This window comes from Bos taurus, chromosome 16, assembly GCF_002263795.3.
Source record: "Bos taurus isolate L1 Dominette 01449 registration number 42190680 breed Hereford chromosome 16, ARS-UCD2.0, whole genome shotgun sequence".
Lineage (NCBI taxonomy): Eukaryota > Metazoa > Chordata > Mammalia > Artiodactyla > Bovidae > Bos > Bos taurus.
Window position 1 is genome coordinate 4,951,618 of NC_037343.1, and position 19,214 is coordinate 4,970,831.

Below are 19,214 nucleotides of genomic sequence, written 5' to 3' on the forward strand. Positions count from 1 at the left end.
TTGAGGTGTTCCTATGCTGGGTGCATAAATACTTATAATTGTTACATTTTCTTCTCTGATTGATCCCATGATCAATATGTAGTGTCCTCCCTTATCTCTTGTAACTCTATTTATTTATATGAGAATTGCCACTCCCACTTTCTTTTTATTTCCATTTGCATGGAATATCTTTTTCCATCCCCTCACTTTATGTCTGTATATGTCCCTAAGTCTGAAGTGGGTTTCTTGTGAGTGAAGAAGTGAAGTGAAGTCGCTCAGTCGTGTCCTACTTTTTGCGACCCTGTGGACTGTAGCCCACCAGGCTCCCCCGTCTATGGAATTCTCCAGGGAAGGACACTGGAGGGGGTTGCCATTTCCTTCTCCAGGGGATCTTCCCGACCCAGGGATCGAACCCAGGTCTCCCACATTGCAGGCAGACGCTTTAACCTCTGAGCCACCAGGGAAGCCCTTGGGTTTCATGTAGACAGCATATATGTGGGTCTTGTTTTTGTATTCATTCAGCCAGTCTGTGCCTTTTGATTGGAGCACTTGGTAATTATTGACATGTATGTTCCTATTACCATTTTCTTAATTGTTTTTGCTTGTTTTTGTTCTTTCTTTTCTCTTGTATTTCATACCTAGAGAATTTGTTGTAAAGCTAGTTTGGTGATGCTGAATTCTTTTAGTTTTGCTTTTCTCCACCAAATCTGAATGAGATCCGTGCTGTGTAATCTTGGTTGTAGGTTTTTCCCTTTCATCACTTTATATCCTGCCATTCCCTTCTCGCTTGAAGAGTTTCTGCTAAAAAATCAGCTGACAACTTTATGGGAATTCCCTTGTATGTTATTTCTTACTTTTCCCTTTCTGCTTTTAACATTTTTTCTTTGAATTTACTTTTTGTTCACTTGATTGATACGTGTTTTTTCTTGGGTTTATCTTATATGAGACTCTCTGTGCTTCATGGACATCAGTGGATATTTACTTTTCCATGTTAGGGAAGTTTTCAACTATAATGTCTTCAAATATTTTCTCAAACCCTTTGTCTTTCTCTTCTGGGACTCCTACAATTTGAATTGTTGGTGCATTTAATGTTGTCCCAGAGGTCTCTGAGACTGACCTCAATTCCTTTCATTCTTTTTTCTTTATTCTGTTCCTTGGCAGTTATTTTCACTCTTCTATTTTCCAGCTCACAAATTGATTCTTCTGGTTCTGTTATTGTTATTAATTCCTTCTAATGTATTTTTCATTTCATTTATTGTATTGTTCACCACTGTTTGTTCAGTCCTTTAGTTCTTCTAGGTCCTTGTTAAATATTTGTTGTATTTTCTGGATCTATGCCTCCATTCTTTTTCCAAGATTTTGGATCATTTCTACTGTCATTATTCTGAACTCGTTTTCAGGTAGGTTGCCTATTTCCTCTTCATTTATTTGGTCTTGTAGGTTTTTAACCTTGTAATATATGTTTTTGTGGTCTTATTATTTTTTTTTTTTGGTAGGTGAGGCTGTGTCCCTGTCTTACTTGTTTAGCCTGAGGTTTCCAGCACTGGAGTTGCTGGCAGTTGGGCAGAGCCAGGTTTTGGTGCTGAGATGAGGCCCTCCAGGATAACTCACTCTGATTAATATTCCCTTTGGTCTGAGGTTCTGTGTTAGTCCAATGGTTTGGATGCAACTCTGTCACTACAGGAGCTCACTCCTGACCCTCAGAGCAAAAAAAAAAAAAAAAAAAAAAAAGGTAAAAGAAAAAAAATATAACAATAACAAAGAACAAAAGGTTAAATTAGAAAATTAAAAATATATTAGAAAAAATAAAAACATAAATGAAACAAAAATACAGCAAAACAGAAGCACAACAGCAAAAAAGAAAAGAGAAGGAAAAGGATGCTGGAAAAGGCTTTGGCTGTAGGGGGGCAGGTCTTAGGAGAGAATGGGGCTTAGGCAGGTGTGGGGAGGGGGCTCAGTACCAGTCCTGAGGGGTGATGGAGGCAGGACTTAGGGCTCAGCAGAGCTAGAGGGTACCTCAATGCTCCAAGGTTCAGGCAACAGGACCCCAACAGGCATTCCAGGGTCGAAACTGGAGGGGGGAAACAATGGTTCCATTCCCTTCCAATCCAATCCCTGGAATGTTTCTCCTTATCTCTTCTGGGCCCCTCACTGGATGGTCCTCACTTGAGTGTGGAAACCCTTCCCCTCCCCCACATGCATCTCAGGAGCACTGGGTCTACTGGCGTCTACTTTTCCTTCCTCCTTCCCTCTCTTCCCCCCAGGAACCCTGCAGCTAGAGGGGGCCTCAGAGGGTGAAAGTTCAGGTCTGAGATCCCAGTAGGCTTCCTAGGGTTTGAGTGGGCAGGGGAAATACTGGCTGTGTTGACTTTTGATCCTATGATTCCCCAAGGTCTCTCCACATCCCCACTGTGGGTGGCCCTCTCCCAGCTTGGGAATCCCTTTTCTCCCCCAAGCTGAGCCTCAGGGGTGCCAATTCCTCCCGCTTCCACTTCTCCTCCCCCTTCCCTTCCCCCCATGTCCTACCTGGTAACACAGGAGTTCCTCCCATCCTTAGGTGTCTGAGGTCCACCGCCAGTGCCTGGTAGATGCCCTAGCCGTGAGGAGATGTGAGCTCCATGTCCTCCTACTCTGCCACATCTACCCCACGCTTTATATATTAGATTGTGCAAAGAATAGTATTTGTGGATCACCTGGAGAAGGAAATGGTAACCCACTCCAGTATTCCTTCCTGGAAAATCCCATGGACAGAGGATCCTGGTGGGCTACAGTCCATGGGGTCACAAAGAGTTGGACACAACTTAGTGACTAAACAGCAATGACAGCAATGAAAATATATATGGTGGCTAAAGAGAGATAAGCATTATTTTTAACATGATCTTTTAGTACACACTTCTCTTGGCCTCAGTACTCTTATTTTAGGTGATAAAAATGTTCTTTCCTCCTGGTATAGAAAAGTCATCTTTCACATGGGAATTTGGTCTGCTTTCTTGAAGAAAAGGGGAGGTCAGAAGTTTCTTGCATCTGCTAATTTTTGGGTACCTTTAGCTAAAAATAATACTGATGCCAAAGTGGCCTGTTTTGGGGTGCTATACCCTATTTATTTTAGTGTTTTTCTCATTTCTTTAGAAGTGTTTCAATATTTTCTTTCTGCACTTCTTGAAGTGATTAAACCTAGGTATTTTAGTTTTTCTATTTTATTTATTTATTTTTAATTTTTTACTTATTTTATTTAATTTTTGGCTGTGGTGGGTCTTTGTTACTGCAAGAGCTTTAGTCGAGTTGTGGCAAGTGGAGCTACTCTCTAATTGTGGTGCACTTGCCTCTCACTGTGGTGGCTTCTCTTGTTGCAGAGCACAGGGTGTGTGGGCTTCGGTAGTTTGATGCATGGGCTCAGTAGTTGTGGCCCCTGGGCTTTAGAGTACAGGCTCAATTGTTGTGGCGTACAGGCTTAGTTGCTCAGAAGTATGTGGAATCTTCCTGGATCAGGGATGAAACTCATATCTCCTGCATTAGCAGGTGGATTCTTTACCACTGAGCCACCAAGGAAGCCCCTAGTTTTGCTACTTTAAATGGATCATTTCTTCCATTAAATACTGTAATATTATATGTGTATTTATACACAAATATGCTTGATTTCTGCATGTAAACTTAATGTCTAAGCTAATTTTCTAAATTATTTTATTATTTATATTAGTTTTTCAGTTTAATTTTCTAGGGATTACCCAGTTTGCAATCATATCCTCTGCAAAGAGTGATTATTTTACTTCTTAATTTCCATTTTCATACTTTTTTTAATTGTAGCTTTTTTTTTTCTATATCAGTTATATTAGTTAGGACTAACTCAGGTGTATATATATGGATTTGCTATAGGAATCTGACTTGATAACAGTCTGGCAGCTGGCGAAAGTGTACAGGAGGCTGTTTCTTTTATGTTTGCTACCGTGACCTGAGGTCAGCAGGGCAGGCAGTCAAAAAGGGAAGGTGGATTTGAAGTGGGAGATGTAAAACCAAAAGAAGAATCACGTGGCTGAGTGGAGTATAGACTGGAAGTCATAGTATGCACTAGAGTATACCCATGAGTATAGACTGGGGTTCATATTGTTCTTTCATTACCTCTTAGCCTTCGACTTCAAAGATGAGAATGTCTTGTAGAAGTTGTTGCCCTTCTCTGCAGTGCTAATGTACTTGGATCAGAAGTTGGACTATATGAAGGAGGACATCCTTCAGGAGCTGGGTTTGCTGTAATTCTGGCTGTGTGTTATGGCACCAAGGTGATGGAGCAGAGAAGTAATAATATGTGTTAACTGTAGGCACATCTTATGTTGTGATCTGATCTTTTAAGCATATACAGAACTTGGCTATTAATTCACTTACAGACCACAATAACTTGGCATTATGCATGAAAGAAAATTCTGGAGTGTTTCTCCTTAGGTTCAGTTCAGTTCAGTTCAGTTCAGTTGCTCAGTTGTGTCCGACTCTTTGCGATCCCATGAATCGCAGCACGCCAGGCCTCCATGTCCATCACCAACTCCCAGAGTTCACTCAGACTCATGTCCATCGAGTCAGTGATGCCATCCAGCCATCTCATCCTCTGTCGTCCCCTTCTCCTCCTGCCCCCAATCCCTTCCAGCATCAGAGTCTTTTCCAATGAGTCAACTCTTCACATGAGGTGGCCAAAGTACTGGAGTTTCAGCTTCAGCATCATTCCTTCCAAAGAAATCCCAGGGCTGGTCTCATTCAGAATGGACTGGTTGGATCTCCTTGCAGTCCAAGGGACTCTCAAGAGTCTTCTCCAACACCACAGTTCAAAAGCATCAATTCTTCGGCGCTCAGCCTTCTTCACAGTCCAACTCTCACATCCATACATGACCACAGGAAAAACCATAGCCTTGACTAGACGGGCCTTTGTTGGCAAAGTAATGTCTCTGCTTTTGAATATGCTATCTAGGTTGGTCATAACTTTCCTTCCAAGGAGTAAGCGTCTTTTAATTTCATGGCTGCAGTCACCATCTGCAGTGATTTTGGAGCCCAGAAAAATAAAGTCTGACACTGTTTCCACAGTTTCCCCATCTATTTCCCATGAAGTGATGGGACCAGATGCCATGATCTTCATTTTCTGAATGTTGAGCTTTAAGACAACTTTTTCACCCTCCACTTTCACTTTCATCAAGCGGCTTTTGAGTTCCTCTTCACTTTCTGCCATAAGGGTGGTGTCATCTGCATATCTGAGGTGATTGATATTTCTCCCGGCAATCTTGATTCCAGCTTGTGCTTCTTCCAGTCCAGGGTTCTCATGATGTACTCTGCATATAAGTTAAATAAGCAGGGTGACAACATACAGCCTCGAGGTACTCCTTTTCCTATTTGGAACCGGTCTGTTGTTCCATGTGCAGTTCTAACTGTTGCTTCCTGACCTGCATACAAATTTCTCAAGAGGCAGATCGGGTGGTCTGGTATTCCCATCTCTTTCAGAATTTTCCACAGTTTATTGTGATCCACACAGTCAAAGGCTTTGGCATAGTCAATAAAGCAGAAATAGATGTTTCTTTGGAATTCTCTTGCTTTTTCCATGATCCAGTGGATGTTGGCAATTTGACCTCTGCTTCCTCTGCCTTTTCTAAAACCAGCTTGAACATCATGAAGTTCACGGTTCACATATTGCTGAGGCCTGGCTTGAAGAATTTTGAGCATTACTTCACTAGCATGTGAGATGAGTGCAATTGTGCGGTATTTTAAGCATTCTTTGGCATTGCCTTTCTTTGGGATTGGAATGAAAACTGACCTTTTCCAGTCCTGTGGCCACTACTGAGTTTTCCAAATTTGCTGGCATATTGAGTGCAGCACTTTCACAGCATCATCTTTCAGGATTTGAAATAGCTCAAGTGAAATTCCATCACCTCCACTAGCTTTGTTTGTAGTGATGCTTTCTAAGGCCCACTTGACTTCACATTCCAGGATGTCTGGCTCTAGGTGAGTGATCACACCATCATGATTATCTGGGTCGTGAAGATCTTTTTTGTACAGGTCTTCTGTGTATCCTTGCCATCTCTTCTTAATATCTTCTGCTTCTGTTAGGTCCATATCTTTTCTGTCCTTTATTGAGCCCGTCTTTGCATGAAATGTTCCCTTAGTATCTCTAAAATTCTTGAAGAGATCTCTAGTCTTTCCCATTCTGTTGTTTTCCTCTATTTCTTTGCATTGATCACTCAGGAAGGCTTTCTTATCTCTTCTTGCTATTCTTTGGAACTCTGCATTCAGATGCTTATGTCTTTCCTTTTCTCATTTGCTTTTTGCTTCTCTTCTTTTCACAGCTATTTGTAAGGCCTCCCCAGACAGCCATTTTACTTTTTTGCATTTCTTTTCCATGGGGATGGTCTTGATCCCTGTCTCCTGTACAATGTCATGAACCTCAGGCCATAGTTCATCAGACACTCTATCTATCAGATCTAGGCCCTTAAGTCTATTTCTCACTTCCACTGTATAATCATAAGGGATTTGATTTAGGTCATACCTGAATGCGCTAGTGGTTTTCCCTACTTTCTTCAATTTCAGTCTGAATTTGGCAATAAGGAGTTCATGATCTGAGCCACAGTCAGCTCCTGGTCTTGTTTTTGCTGACTGTATAGAGCTTCTCCATCTTTGGCTGCAAAGAATATAATCAGTCTGATTTCAGTGTTGACCATCTGGTGATGTCCATGTATAGAGTCTTCTCTTGTGTTGTTGGAAGAGGGTGTTTGTTATGACCAGTGCATTTTCTTGGCAAAACTCTATTAGTCTTTGCCCTGCTTCATTCCGTATTCCAAGGCCAAATTTTCCTGTTACTCCAGGTGTTTCTTGACTTCCTACTTTTGCATTCCAGTCCCCTGTGATGAAAAGGACATCTTTTTTGGGTGTTAGTCCTAAAAGGTTTTTTAGGTCTTCATAGAACCGTTCAACTTCAGCTTCTTCAGCGTTACTGGTTGGGGCATAGACTTGGATTACTGTGATATTGAATGGTTTGCCTTGGAAACAAACAGAGATCATTCTGTCGTTTTTGAGATTGCATCCAGGTACTGCATTTTGGACTCTTTTATTGACCATTATGGCTACTCCATTTCTTGTAAGGGATTCCTGCCCACAGTAGTAGATATAATGGTCATCTGAGTTAAATTCTCCCATTCGAGTCCATTTCAGTTCGCTGATTCCTAGAATGTCGACATTCACTCTTGCCACCTCTTGTTTGACCACTTTCAATTTGCCTTGATTCATGGACCTGACATTCCAGGTTCCTATGCAATATTGCTCTTTACAGCAACAGACCTTGCCTCTATCACCAGTCACATCCACATCTGGGTATTGTTTTTGCTTTGGCTCCATCCCTTCATTCTTTCTGGAGTTATTTTTCCACTGATCTCCAGTAGCATATTGGGCACCTACTGACCTGGGGAGTTCCTCTTTCAGTATGCTATCATTTTGCCTTTTCATATTGTTCATACTCTGATGCTGGGAGGGATTGGGGGCAGGAGGAGAGAAGGGGATGACAGAGGATGAGATGGCTGGATGGCATCACTGACTCGATGCACTTGAGTCTGAGTGAACTCCGGAAGTTGGTGATGGACAGGGAGGCCTGGCGTGCTGTGGTTCATGGGGTTGCGAAGAGTCGGACACGACTGAGGGACTGAACTGAACTGAACTGAACTGTTCATGGGGTTCTCAAGGTAAGAATACTGAAGTGGTTTGCCATTCTCTTCTCCAGTGGACCACATTCTGTCAGATCTCTCCACCACGACCTGCCCATCTTGGGTTGCCCCATGGGCATGGCTTAGTTTCATTGAGTTAGACAAGGCTGTGGTCCTAGAGTGATTAGATTGACTAGTTTTCTGTGAGTATAGTTTCAGTGTGTCTGCCCTCTGATGCCCTCTTGCAATACCTACTGTCTTACTTGGGTTTCTCTTACCTTGGGCGTGGGTTATCTCTTCACGGCTGCTCCGGCAAAGCGCAGCCGCTGCTCCTTACCTTGGATGAGGGGTATCTGTTCACCGCCGCCATTCCTGACCTTCAACATGGGATAGCTCCTCTAGGCCCTCCTTCACCTGCGCAGCCACGGCTCCTTGAACATGGGGTTGGTCCTCCCGGCTGCCACCCCGGGCCTCGGGTGTGGGGTTGCTCCTCCTGGTCGCCGCCCCTGGCTTCGGGCGTGGGGCCATAGGGTAGCTCCTCCTGGCCACTGCCCCTGACCTCGGACGTGGGGTAACTGCTCTCGTTGCCACCCCTGACCTCGGATGCGGGGTGGCTCCTCTTGGCCGCCCCCCGACCTCAGACGCGGGGTGGCTCCTCTTGGCCGCCCCCCCGACCTCGGACACGGGATAGCTCCTCTCGGCTGTTCCTGCACCGTTGCAGCCTGGCACTCTCGGCCACTGCCCCGACCTCGGCTGTGGGTAGCTCCTCACAGCCGCGCTTAGTGTGCCGGTCGCAGCTGCCTGCCTCCTTGTCTTTTAGCCACCGCCATTTTGGACTCTGCTGCACTCAATATGCCAGCAAATTTGGAAAACTCAGCAGTTGCCACAGGACTGGAAAAGGTCAGTTTTCATTCCAATCCCAAAGAAAGGCAATGCCAAAGAATGCTCAAACTACCGCACAATTGCACTCATCTCACATGCTAGTGAAGTAATGCTCAAAATTCTCCAAGCCAGGCCTCAGCAATATGTGAACCGTGAACTTCATGATGTTCAAGCTGGTTTTAGAAAAGGCAGAGGAAGCAGAGATCAAATTGCCAACATCCGCTGGATCATGGAAAAAGCAAGAGAGTTCCAGAAACACATCTCTTTCTGCTTTATTGACTATGCCAAAGCCTTTGACTGTGTGGATCACAATAAACTGTGGAAAATTCTGAAAGAGATGGGAATACCAGACCATCCGATCTGCCTCTTGAGAAATTTGTATGCAGGTCAGGAAGCAACAGTTAGAACTGGACATGGAACAACAGACTGGTTCCAAATAGGAAAAGGAGTACCTTGAGGCTGTATGTTGTCACCCTGCTTATTTAACTTATATGCAGAGTACATCATGAGAAACGCTGGACTGGAAGAAGCACAAGCTGGAATCAAGATTGCCGGGAGAAATATCAATCACCTCAGATATGCAGATGACACCACCCTTATGGCAGAAAGTGAAGAGGAACTCAAAAGCCGCTTGATGAAAGTGAAAGTGCAGAGTGAAAAAGTTGTCTTAAAGCTCAACATTCAGAAAATGAAGATCATGGCATCTGGTCCCATCACTTCATGGGAAATAGATGGGGAAACTGTGGAAACAGTGTCAGACTTTATTTTTCTGGGCTCCAAAATCACTGCAGATGGTGACTGCAGCCATGAAATTAAAAGACGCTTACTCCTTGGAAGGAAAGTTATGACCAACCTAGATAGCATATTCAAAAGCAGAGACATTACTTTGCCAACAAAGGCCCGTCTAGTCAAGGCTATGGTTTTTCCTGTGGTCATGTATGGATGTGAGAGTTGGACTGTGAAGAAGGCTGAGCGCCGAAGAATTGATGCTTTTGAACTGTGGTGTTGGAGAAGACTCTTGAGAGTCCCTTGGACTGCAAGGAGATCCAACCAGTCCATTCTGAATGAGATCAGCCCTGGGATTTCTTTGGAAGGAATGATGCTGAAGCTGAAACTCCAGTACTTTGGCCACCTCATGTGAAGAGTTGACTCATTGGAAAAGACTGTGATGCTGGGAGGGATTGGGGGCAGGAGGAGAAGGGGACGGCAGAGGATGACATGGCTGGATGGCATCACTGACTCGATGGACATGAGTCTGAGTGAACTCTGGGAGTTGGTGATGGACAGGGAGGCCTGGCGTGCTGTGATTCATGGGATCGCAAAGAGCCGGACACGACTGAGTGACTGATCTTATCTGATCTGATTTTGGACTCCTGTTTTCTATTCTAACTACCTAACATAGGTTTTTTATTTGATTCTTTCTTGTTTCTTGTGGTAAGGTTGTCTTGCTATAAACTTCCCTTTAGTACTGCTTTTGATGCATCTCATTGGTTTTGGGTTGTGTTTTCATTGCCATTTGTTTCTAAAGATTTTTTTCATTTCCCTTTTTATTTCTTCAGTAACTTGTTCATTACTTAGAATGTATTATTTAATCTCCATGTGTTTATTTATTTTACAGTTTTTCCCCCCATAATCGACATCTAGTCTCATAGTATTATGGCTGGAAAAGATACTTGATATGATTTCAATTTTCTTAAATTTACTGAGACTTGATTTCTGACCCAAGATGTGTGAACCTTTATTCTTTAAGGACAATTTGCAGTCCTGCATGTATTGGGTTGTTATAGTTTTCACTGGCTTTAATTAGAGGGCATGGAAATAGTACAAGGTGGTGCCCAGGAAATCTCCCTACTTTTCAGATATAAACACCATCACCACTCTTGCTTTAAGCAAGCCAATGTCCCATGGCTAATCAGGATTAATCATTTCACTTAGGAAAGTAACATGCTTCTTTGTCTGTTTATTCATTTACTTGAGTACCCAGATTTGATGAGATCAAGTTTAAAGTTTAATTTGCCAGGATAGTATTAAATTATAGAATAAAAGAACAAATGAACAGATACACATCTCATTGCAGTGATAGAATTTTACAGAATGGCATTCTTAATGGAAAGTATTATGTGATAAAATATTATTTCTTCATTTTTAATATAGAATAGTAAGTCTATTTGTTCAGACTTCTTTATTCAACTTAATTTATACTAGGAATAATTTCATTAAAATCTTCAATCCTGTCTTATTCAGGTATGTCTTAATTGGCTCAGCCAACAGTTATTGTCAGCTACAAGATAAAGGAGTTGTCTGGAGTGATCCTCTCCCACAATGTATAAGTAAGCAAAGACTCTTTTTGACTTGACTATGAACTTAAACTTTATTACATGTTAGGTAATAATAAAACTCATGTCCCTCATTGTTGCTTCTTATACACTTCATTAGAATTTGCATCATGAATATTAGATTTTAAGGATGACTTCCCTCATTTTTTCTTCCTCTTCACTCATCTCAGTTGCCAAGTGTGAACCTCCTCCAACCATTAGTAATGGGAGACACAATGGTGGCGATGAAGACTTCTACACATATGGCTCTTCTGTCACCTACAGCTGTGACCGTGACTTCTCAATGTTAGGCAAAGCCTCCATTTCTTGCAGAGTGGAAAATAAGACAATAGGTGTTTGGAGTCCAAGCCCTCCTTCTTGTAAAAGTAAGTCATAATGATGAATTTTGGTTTGAATTCTTAGTTTAAAAGAAAAAGGAAGGGAAAGGTATTGGGGGAGGTGAAATTATTCAAAGAAAAACTAATTATTTTAATGACGCAGTGGTTAATTTGGTAAACTGATATTTATGCTGTACCAGTTTGTGGTAACAAATAGCACTGATATGATGGAATCTCATTTTACTGAAGCTTTTAAAAGTTGAAATTTGTCTTTTCTTGTGGATTTTTAGAAGTCATTTGTGTTCAACCAGTGGTTAAAGATGGAAAAATAACCTCTGGGTTTGGACCCATCTATACTTATCAACAGTCTATTGTATATGCCTGTAATAAAGGTTTTCGGCTTGAAGGCGATAGTTTAATCCATTGTGAAGCTGATAATAGCTGGAATCCTCCTCCTCCCACTTGTGAACTCAGTAAGTATGGACCATGAAAGAGTTTCAATGTTTGGCATCTAAAGATATCCAGAAATATTATTGGGAGCATACTTACATGCCTAAGCACATCTGAATCACACTAGAAGTTTAAATTTAGATCAATCCCTCTTTTTTTTTTCTTGTTGAAAAAAAGGATTACAGTATACTGTGCAAGACCATATAACATCACAAAAAGCTGTCACACACAGTTGTAAAGGTTGTGCATACTCCACCCCTAAAGATAGAGTTTAGCATTGTAGAGGTTGCTCTACAATAAACTGTTTATTGTATGTTTATTTCAAAATATAGTATGTTTATTTCAACAATTTTCTTGAACTTGATAGAAAATTGCTTTGTTCTAACAAAGATCATATGATAATTGTTTTAAAGATAAACAGTAAAGAGCCCTGAGGGAAAAAGGTCTTTTTCTAACTTACACAAAATTTTGTATGGATTAACTATCAATGTAATTCTCATACTCTGAAATTATAAACTCATGTGGATCCCTGAAAATTATCTTAATAGTAATAATAATGACTTGATGCTAGTATAGGTTTATAGCAAGAATTAATTCAATGGATTCTGTCCAGAATTGTGGGCACTAGTATTATCCTCATTTTAAGAACCAGACATCCATTATTTGAAATGTCCAGGTTAGGAAAATCCATAGAGAGAGAAAGTCTTTTAGTGGTCTCTAGGACCTGGGAGAAGACAAGACTAGGGGGTAACTGCTAACAAGTACTGAATTTATTTTTGGGTTGGTAAAAATATCCAAAAATTGGATAGTGGTGATGGTTGGAAAACTCTGTAAATATACTGAAAACCACTGGATTGCATACTTTAAATGGATGAATTTTATGTTATGTGACTTGTCTCTCAATAAAACTGTTTAAAAAGACCTTTACCCTTGAAGATGAAAATATAATAAATGTCCAAATTGACGTGTTTGTATTATATTTCCATATTGTGAACCTGTATTATCAGGAAAGAGTGAAGATGATAAGACACAGATTTAGGCTCAAAAGTCACTTGGTATTTTATTTGTTCTTGACAAACCCTTCAATGATAAAGCTCCTGATGTCATCTGAATAAGAGGAATGGCTCTTGTTTATTTTCTTCTATTAGTCAGGAAACAAGAAAGTTTGATGTGTTTGCCTGAAACATTTCTCCAGCCATACCTACCTAGCAAGCCCAATGTTTCAATTCAGAGACTAAAGTTTGTGATATAAAATGAAGATGAAAAAGAATTCACATTTAAAAAGTTGGCACAACACACAGAAATCACTTGTCAGTGCCCCTAGTAAGAACTTCTCTGATGCCTTCCACATTTGGATGCCTGTCCTGTGTGTTTTCTGGTATGGCTGATTCATCAGCCATGGTAGGCTGGCTCCCGGCTGAACGAGGACTTGCCACCCTTTTATATGACAGGCTCATTGATCATTGTTGCATCCCTATTGAGAGTGTACTTTTCCCTTTTTGTTTCTTTATGAGCAGATGGTTGTCTTGGCTTACCACACATCCCTCATGCCTTGTGGGAAAGATATGACCACCAGACACAAACAGAACAGCAAGTGTATGATATTGGGTTTGTATTGAGCTACAAGTGCCATTTTGGCTATAAGCCAGAGACAGATGGACCTACAACTGTGACTTGTCAGAGCAATTTGGAGTGGAGCCCATACATAGAATGTAAGGGTGAGTTTCTTTTTTTGTAAATCTTTTTGTATATTAAATATTCAGTATGAGCTTGATTTTTCATCTTAAATGGATGTAATTTTTCCCTCAAGATAAATTTGACATTATATTAATTGAACTGTATATGAACTATTATCACCAGAAGGGACCATAAATTTCTTGGAGTTTGAGCTGAGAAATTATAATCTTATCCTGATTCAGAATCAAATGAGATACAAGCACAGAAGTCAAATATTACACAGATTAAGTATTAGCTCCAATATTGGTAAAGGTAGAATGTAGAATACAACTCAACCATTGCTTGAGTCAGACCTCCACAACAGCCCTTTCCTCCCCAGTATAGGCTCTGGGGTGCTTTGCAGAGGAAAGTCTGTGAAGTAGTCATGAACTCAACCAACTTCAGCGTGACTTGTGTCTCATGTCTCTTGAGTGATGGGACTGTGGGCTGAATGACCTGCCTCTAAAAGACAGACTCTGATCCCTGACTCAGTGTTTTTGCCTCAATAGGACAGGAAGGAGACTGTCTCTAGTCTCACTTGAGAGTAAGTGAGGGACTGAGAGACATATGGATGCAATTTTATGGGACTCTGCAATTGACAACATGCATTTTTATACCTATCTATGGGAGTCTTGCCATTTTAGAGGTGAAGACACTGAGGCACAGAATACAGGGAACTTTATTCTGTAGATTGGAATTGAAAAAATATGTGAAATGCACAAATAATGATAGCTCAGTTAGTAAAGAATTCACCTGCAATTCAGGAGACCCCTAGTTCAATTCCTGGGCTGGGAAGATCTGCTGGAGAAGGGATGGACTACCCACTCCAATATTCTTGGGCTTCCCTTGTGGCTCAGCTGGTAAAGAATCCGCCTGCAATGCAGGAGACCCGGGTTTGATCCCTGGGTTGGGAGTGATTACCTGGAGAAAGAAAAGGCTACTCACTCCAGTATTCTGGCTTAGAGAATTCCATGGACTATATAGTCCATGGGATCGCAAAGAGTTGGACATGACTAAGTGCCTTTCACTTTCATAAATAATGAAAAATGGTAGTTCACATATTGAAAGATTATTTGTTTCACATTAGGAGTTAAAGTTTAATTGCAGTCATTCAAACTCATTTTGTGGAAATAAAAAGAAAGACCTTAATATCATGGAATTAAAATATCATTAATAAAATCTTTTACCACCACTTAAATAAGGTATTGGAAACAAATGAGCTGGAGTGCTTTAGCAAATCAGGGACTGGGAGAACAGACTTGGTGTCCCTGTTATCCCAATCTCTCTTCAGTGATGAGATCTTCTAAAGGTAGAAATGGGATTTAGCCATAGGAGCCTCCTCATAGTGATTTTACTATTAGTCTTCTTTTATTTTTTTTTAGAGGTATGTTGCCCAGAACCAAACCTGAATAATTATGGAAGCATCACTCTACACAGAAGACCTAGCACTAGTACTCACTGTACCTATATCAGTGGAGATAAGATTTCATATGAATGTCATAGTAAATATATGTTTGATGCTTTATGTACAAAACATGGCACTTGGAGTCCTAGAACACCAGAATGCAGACCAGGTAAGACCTTATGGAAACACATTTTTTAAAAGAAGTTTTTCATGTCAAATTGATGGAGATTATAATTCTTTGCATTTTATTTACCAAGTTTTTAGTGAATATATTTGTTTTTCTATCTATATTAAAAATCTTTTTTTTTGTTTTTTGTTTTTTTTTTGAAACTTTTATTTTGTTAACTGTGTAACCAATTAACAATGCAGTGATAGTTTCAGGTGAACAGCAAAGGGACTCATGTCTGTATATCCATTCTCCCCAAACACAATTCCCATCCAGGCTGCCACGTAACATTAAGCAGAATTCCATGTGCTATGCAGTAGGTCCTTGTTGGTTATCCATTATGAATATAGTAGTGTGTATGTGTCCATCCCAAACTACTTAACTATCTCTTCCCCCATGATTCCCCCTGGCAACCGCAAGATCATTCTCTAAGTCTGTTGGTCTGTTTCTGTTTTGTAAGTTCATTTGTATCATTTCCTTTTAGGTTTCACATGTAGGTGATATTATGTGATATTTCTCTTTCTCTGTGTGACTTACTTCACTCAGCATGACAATCTCTAGGTCCACCCATGTTGCTGCAAAGGACATTATTTCATTCTTTGTAATGGCTGAGTATTATTTCATTGTATTTATGTACCACATCTTCTTTATCCATTCATAGACATTTAGGTTGCTTCCATTTCTTGGCCATTGTAAACAGTGCTGCAATGAACATTGAGGTGCATGCATCCTTTCAGTCCATGTTTTTCTCCAGATATATGCCCAGGAATGGGATAGCAGGGTCATATTGTAGTTCTATTCTTAGATTTTAAGGAACCTCCATACTGTTCTTCATAGTGGCTGTACTAATTTACATTCCCACAACAGTGTGGGAAGGTTCCCTTCTCTCCACATCCTCCACAGCATTCACTGTTTGTGGAGTTTTTGATAATGGCCATTGTGATTGCTGTAAGGTGATATCTTATTGTAGTTTTGATGTGCATTTCTTTAATAATTGGTGATACTGAGCATCTTTCCATGTGCCTCTTGTCCATCTGTATGTCTTCTTTGGAGAAACGTCAACATTTAGGACTTCTGCCCATTTTTGGTTAGGCTGTTTGTTTTGATAGTGCTAAACATCATGGCAGCAGCAGCAGCAGTGACTGTTCTTGCTTGGAGAATCCCAGGCACGGTGGAGCCTGGTGGGCTGCCATCTATGGGGTCGCACAGAGTCGGACACGACTGAAGCGACTTAGCAGCAGCAGCAGTAGCATCAGCAAACATCATGGGCTTTTCATAAATTTTGGAGACTAATCCCTTTTCAGTTACATCATTAACAAATATTCCAAGCTGTGGGTTGTCTTTTGTTGTTGTTGTCTTTTCATTTGTTTATTGTTTCTTTTGCTGTGCAAAAGCTTTTGAGTTTAAGTAGATATCATTTGTTTATTTTTGTTTTTATTTCCATTATTCTGGGAGATGAATTGAAAAAGATGCTGGTGGAATTTATGTCAGAGAGTGTTCTGCCTATGTTTTCCTCTAGGAGCTTTATAGAGTCTGGTCTCGCATTTAGGTTTTTAATCCATTTCGAGCTTATTTTTTGTCTATGGTGTTAAAGAATGGTCTAATTTTATTTTTTTAAATTTGTAGCTGTATATGATTTTCCCAGCATCATTTGAAGAGACTGCCTTTCCAACATTGTGTAGTCTTGCCCCCTTTGTGTATGTGTTTTATCTGGGTTTTTTATCCGGTTCCATTGATCTATATTTCTACTTTTGTATGAATATCATACTTTCTTGATGACTGTAGCTTTTCAGTATAGTCTGAGGTCAGGGAGGCTAATTCCTCCAGCTTTGTTTTTTTCTTAAGATTGCTTTGGCTAATCAGGATCTTTGTGTCTCCATTACAAATTTTAAGACTTTTTGCTCAAGTTCTGTGAAAAATTCCATTGGTAGTTTGATAGGGATTGCATTGACTCTGCTTTGTGTAGTATAGTCGTTTTAGCCATATTGATTCTTTTCATCTACAAACATGGTATTTTTTAATCTGGTTGTGTCTTCTTTGATTTCTGTCATCAGAATCGCATGGTTTTGGGGGTGGAGGTCTTTTGTCTCATTGTTGTTTAGTTGCTCAGTCATGTCTGGCTCTTTGCGACCCCAGGGACTGCAGCATGCAAGACTTCCCCGTCCTTCACTATCTCTCAGAGTTTGATCAAACTCATGTCAGTGATGCCATCCAACCATCTCATCTTCTGTTTCCCCCTTCTCTCCCTGACCTCAATCTTTCCCAGCATCAGGGTCTTTTCCAATGAGTGAGCTCTTTGAATCAGGTGTCCAGAGTATTGGAGTTTTACCTTCAGCATCAGTCCTTCCAATGAATATTCAGGATTGATTTTCTTTAGGAATGACTGGTTTGATCTCCTTGGTGTCCAAAGGGCTCTCAAAAGTCTTCTCTAGCACCACAGTTCGAAAGCACCAGTTCTTCAGAACTCAGCCTTCTTCATGGTGCAAATTTCATATCTGTACATGACTACTGGAAAAACAATAGCTTTGACTAGACAGATCTTTGTCGGCAAAGTAATGTCTCTGCTTTTTATTTTTTTCCTATTCTGAATTATTATTTATTTTAAAATATGTATTTATTTATTTTAATTGGGGGCTAATTACTTTACAATATTGTATTGGTTTTGCCATACATCAACATGAATCCACCACGAGTGTACACGTGTTCCCCATCCTGAACCCCTCCCACCTCCTTCCCCGTACCATCACTCTGGGTCATCCCAATGCACCAGCCCCAAGGACCCCGTATCCTGCATCAAACCTGGACTGGCGATTCATTTCTTATATGATATTATACATGTTTCAATGCCATTCTCCCAAATCATCCCACCCTCTCCCTCTCCCACAGAGTCCAAAATACTGTTGTATACATCTGTGTCTCTTTTGCTGTCTCGCATACAGGGTTATCGTTACCATCTTTCTAAATTCCATATATATGTTTTAGTATACTGTATTGGTATTTTTCTTTCTGGCTTACTTCACTCTGTATAATAGGCTCCAGTTTCATCCACCTCATTAGAACTGATTCAAATGTATTCTTTTTAATGGCTGAGTAATACTCCATTGTGTATATGTACCACAGCTTTCTTATCCATTCATCTGCTGATGGACATCTAGGTTGCTTCCATGTCCTGGCTATTATAAACAGTGCTGCAATGAACATTGGGTACATGTGTCTCTTTCAATTCTGGTTTCCTCAGTGTGTATGCCCAGCAGTGGGATTGCTGGGTCATATGGCAGTTCTATTTCCAGTTTTTTAAGGATTCTCCACACTGTTCTCCATAGTGGCTGTACTAGTTTGCATTCCCACCAACAGTGTAAGAGGGTTCCCTTTTCTCCACACCCTCTCCAGCATTTATTGCTTGTAGACTTTTGGATCGCAGCCATTCTGACTGGCGTGAAATGGTACCTCATTGTGGTTTTGATTTGCATTTCTCTGATCATGAGTGATGTTGAGCATCTTTTCATGTGTTTGTTAGCCATCTGTATATCTTCTTTGGAGAAATGCCTATTTAGTTCTTTGGCCCATTTTTTGATTGGGTCATTTATTTTTCTGGAATTGAGCTGTAGGAGTTGCTTGTATATTTTTGAGATTAGTTGTTTGTCAGTTGCTTCATTTGCTATTATTTTCTCCCATTCTGAAGGCTGCCTTTTCATCTTGTTTAGAGTTTCCTTTGTTGTGCAGAAGCTTTTAATTTTAATTAGGTCCCATTTGTTTATTTTTGCTTTTATTTCCAGTATTCTGGGAGGTGGGTCATAGAGGATCCTGCTGTGATGAATGTCGGAGAGTGTTTTGCCTATGTTCTCCTCTAGGAGTTTTATAGTTTCTGGTCTTACGTTGAAATCTTTAATCCATTTTGAGTTAATTTTTGTGTATGGTGTTAGAAAGTGTTCTAGTTTCATTCTTTTACAAGTGGTTGACCAGTTTTCCCAGCACCACTTGTTAAAGATATTGTCTTTATTTTTTTTTAATTTTATTTTATTTTTAAACTTTACATAATTGTATTAGTTTTGCCTCCTTTGTCAAAGATAAGGTGTCCATAGGTGCGTGGATTTATCTCTGGGCTTTCTATTTTGTTCCATTGATCTATGTTTCTGTCTTTATGCCAGCACCATACTGTCTTGATGACTGTGGCTTTGTAGTAGAGCCTGAAGTCAGGCAGGTTGATTCCTCCAGTTCCATTCTTCTTTCTCAAGATTGCTTTGGCTATTTGAGGTTTTTTGTATTTCCATACAAATTGTGAAATTATTTGTTCTAGCTCTG

At 40.4% G+C, this 19,214-nt stretch overlaps 1 protein-coding gene across 12 annotated transcripts in view; it reads left to right on the plus strand.

Moving 5' to 3' along the window:
- The window catches only part of C4BPA (complement component 4 binding protein alpha), a 46,142-nt gene that overhangs the window by 18,483 nt on the left and 8,445 nt on the right, over window positions 1-19,214 (plus strand). For all 12 annotated transcript variants that reach the window (NM_174252.4, XM_059875235.1, XM_005216646.5 and 9 more), the window contains 5 exons: window positions 10,767-10,852; window positions 11,029-11,223; window positions 11,466-11,648; window positions 13,143-13,343; window positions 14,724-14,915. In NM_174252.4, coding sequence (NP_776677.2) covers window positions 10,767-10,852; window positions 11,029-11,223; window positions 11,466-11,648; window positions 13,143-13,343; window positions 14,724-14,915 — 857 coding nt within the window. The remainder of the gene's footprint in view (window positions 1-10,766; window positions 10,853-11,028; window positions 11,224-11,465; window positions 11,649-13,142; window positions 13,344-14,723; window positions 14,916-19,214) is intronic.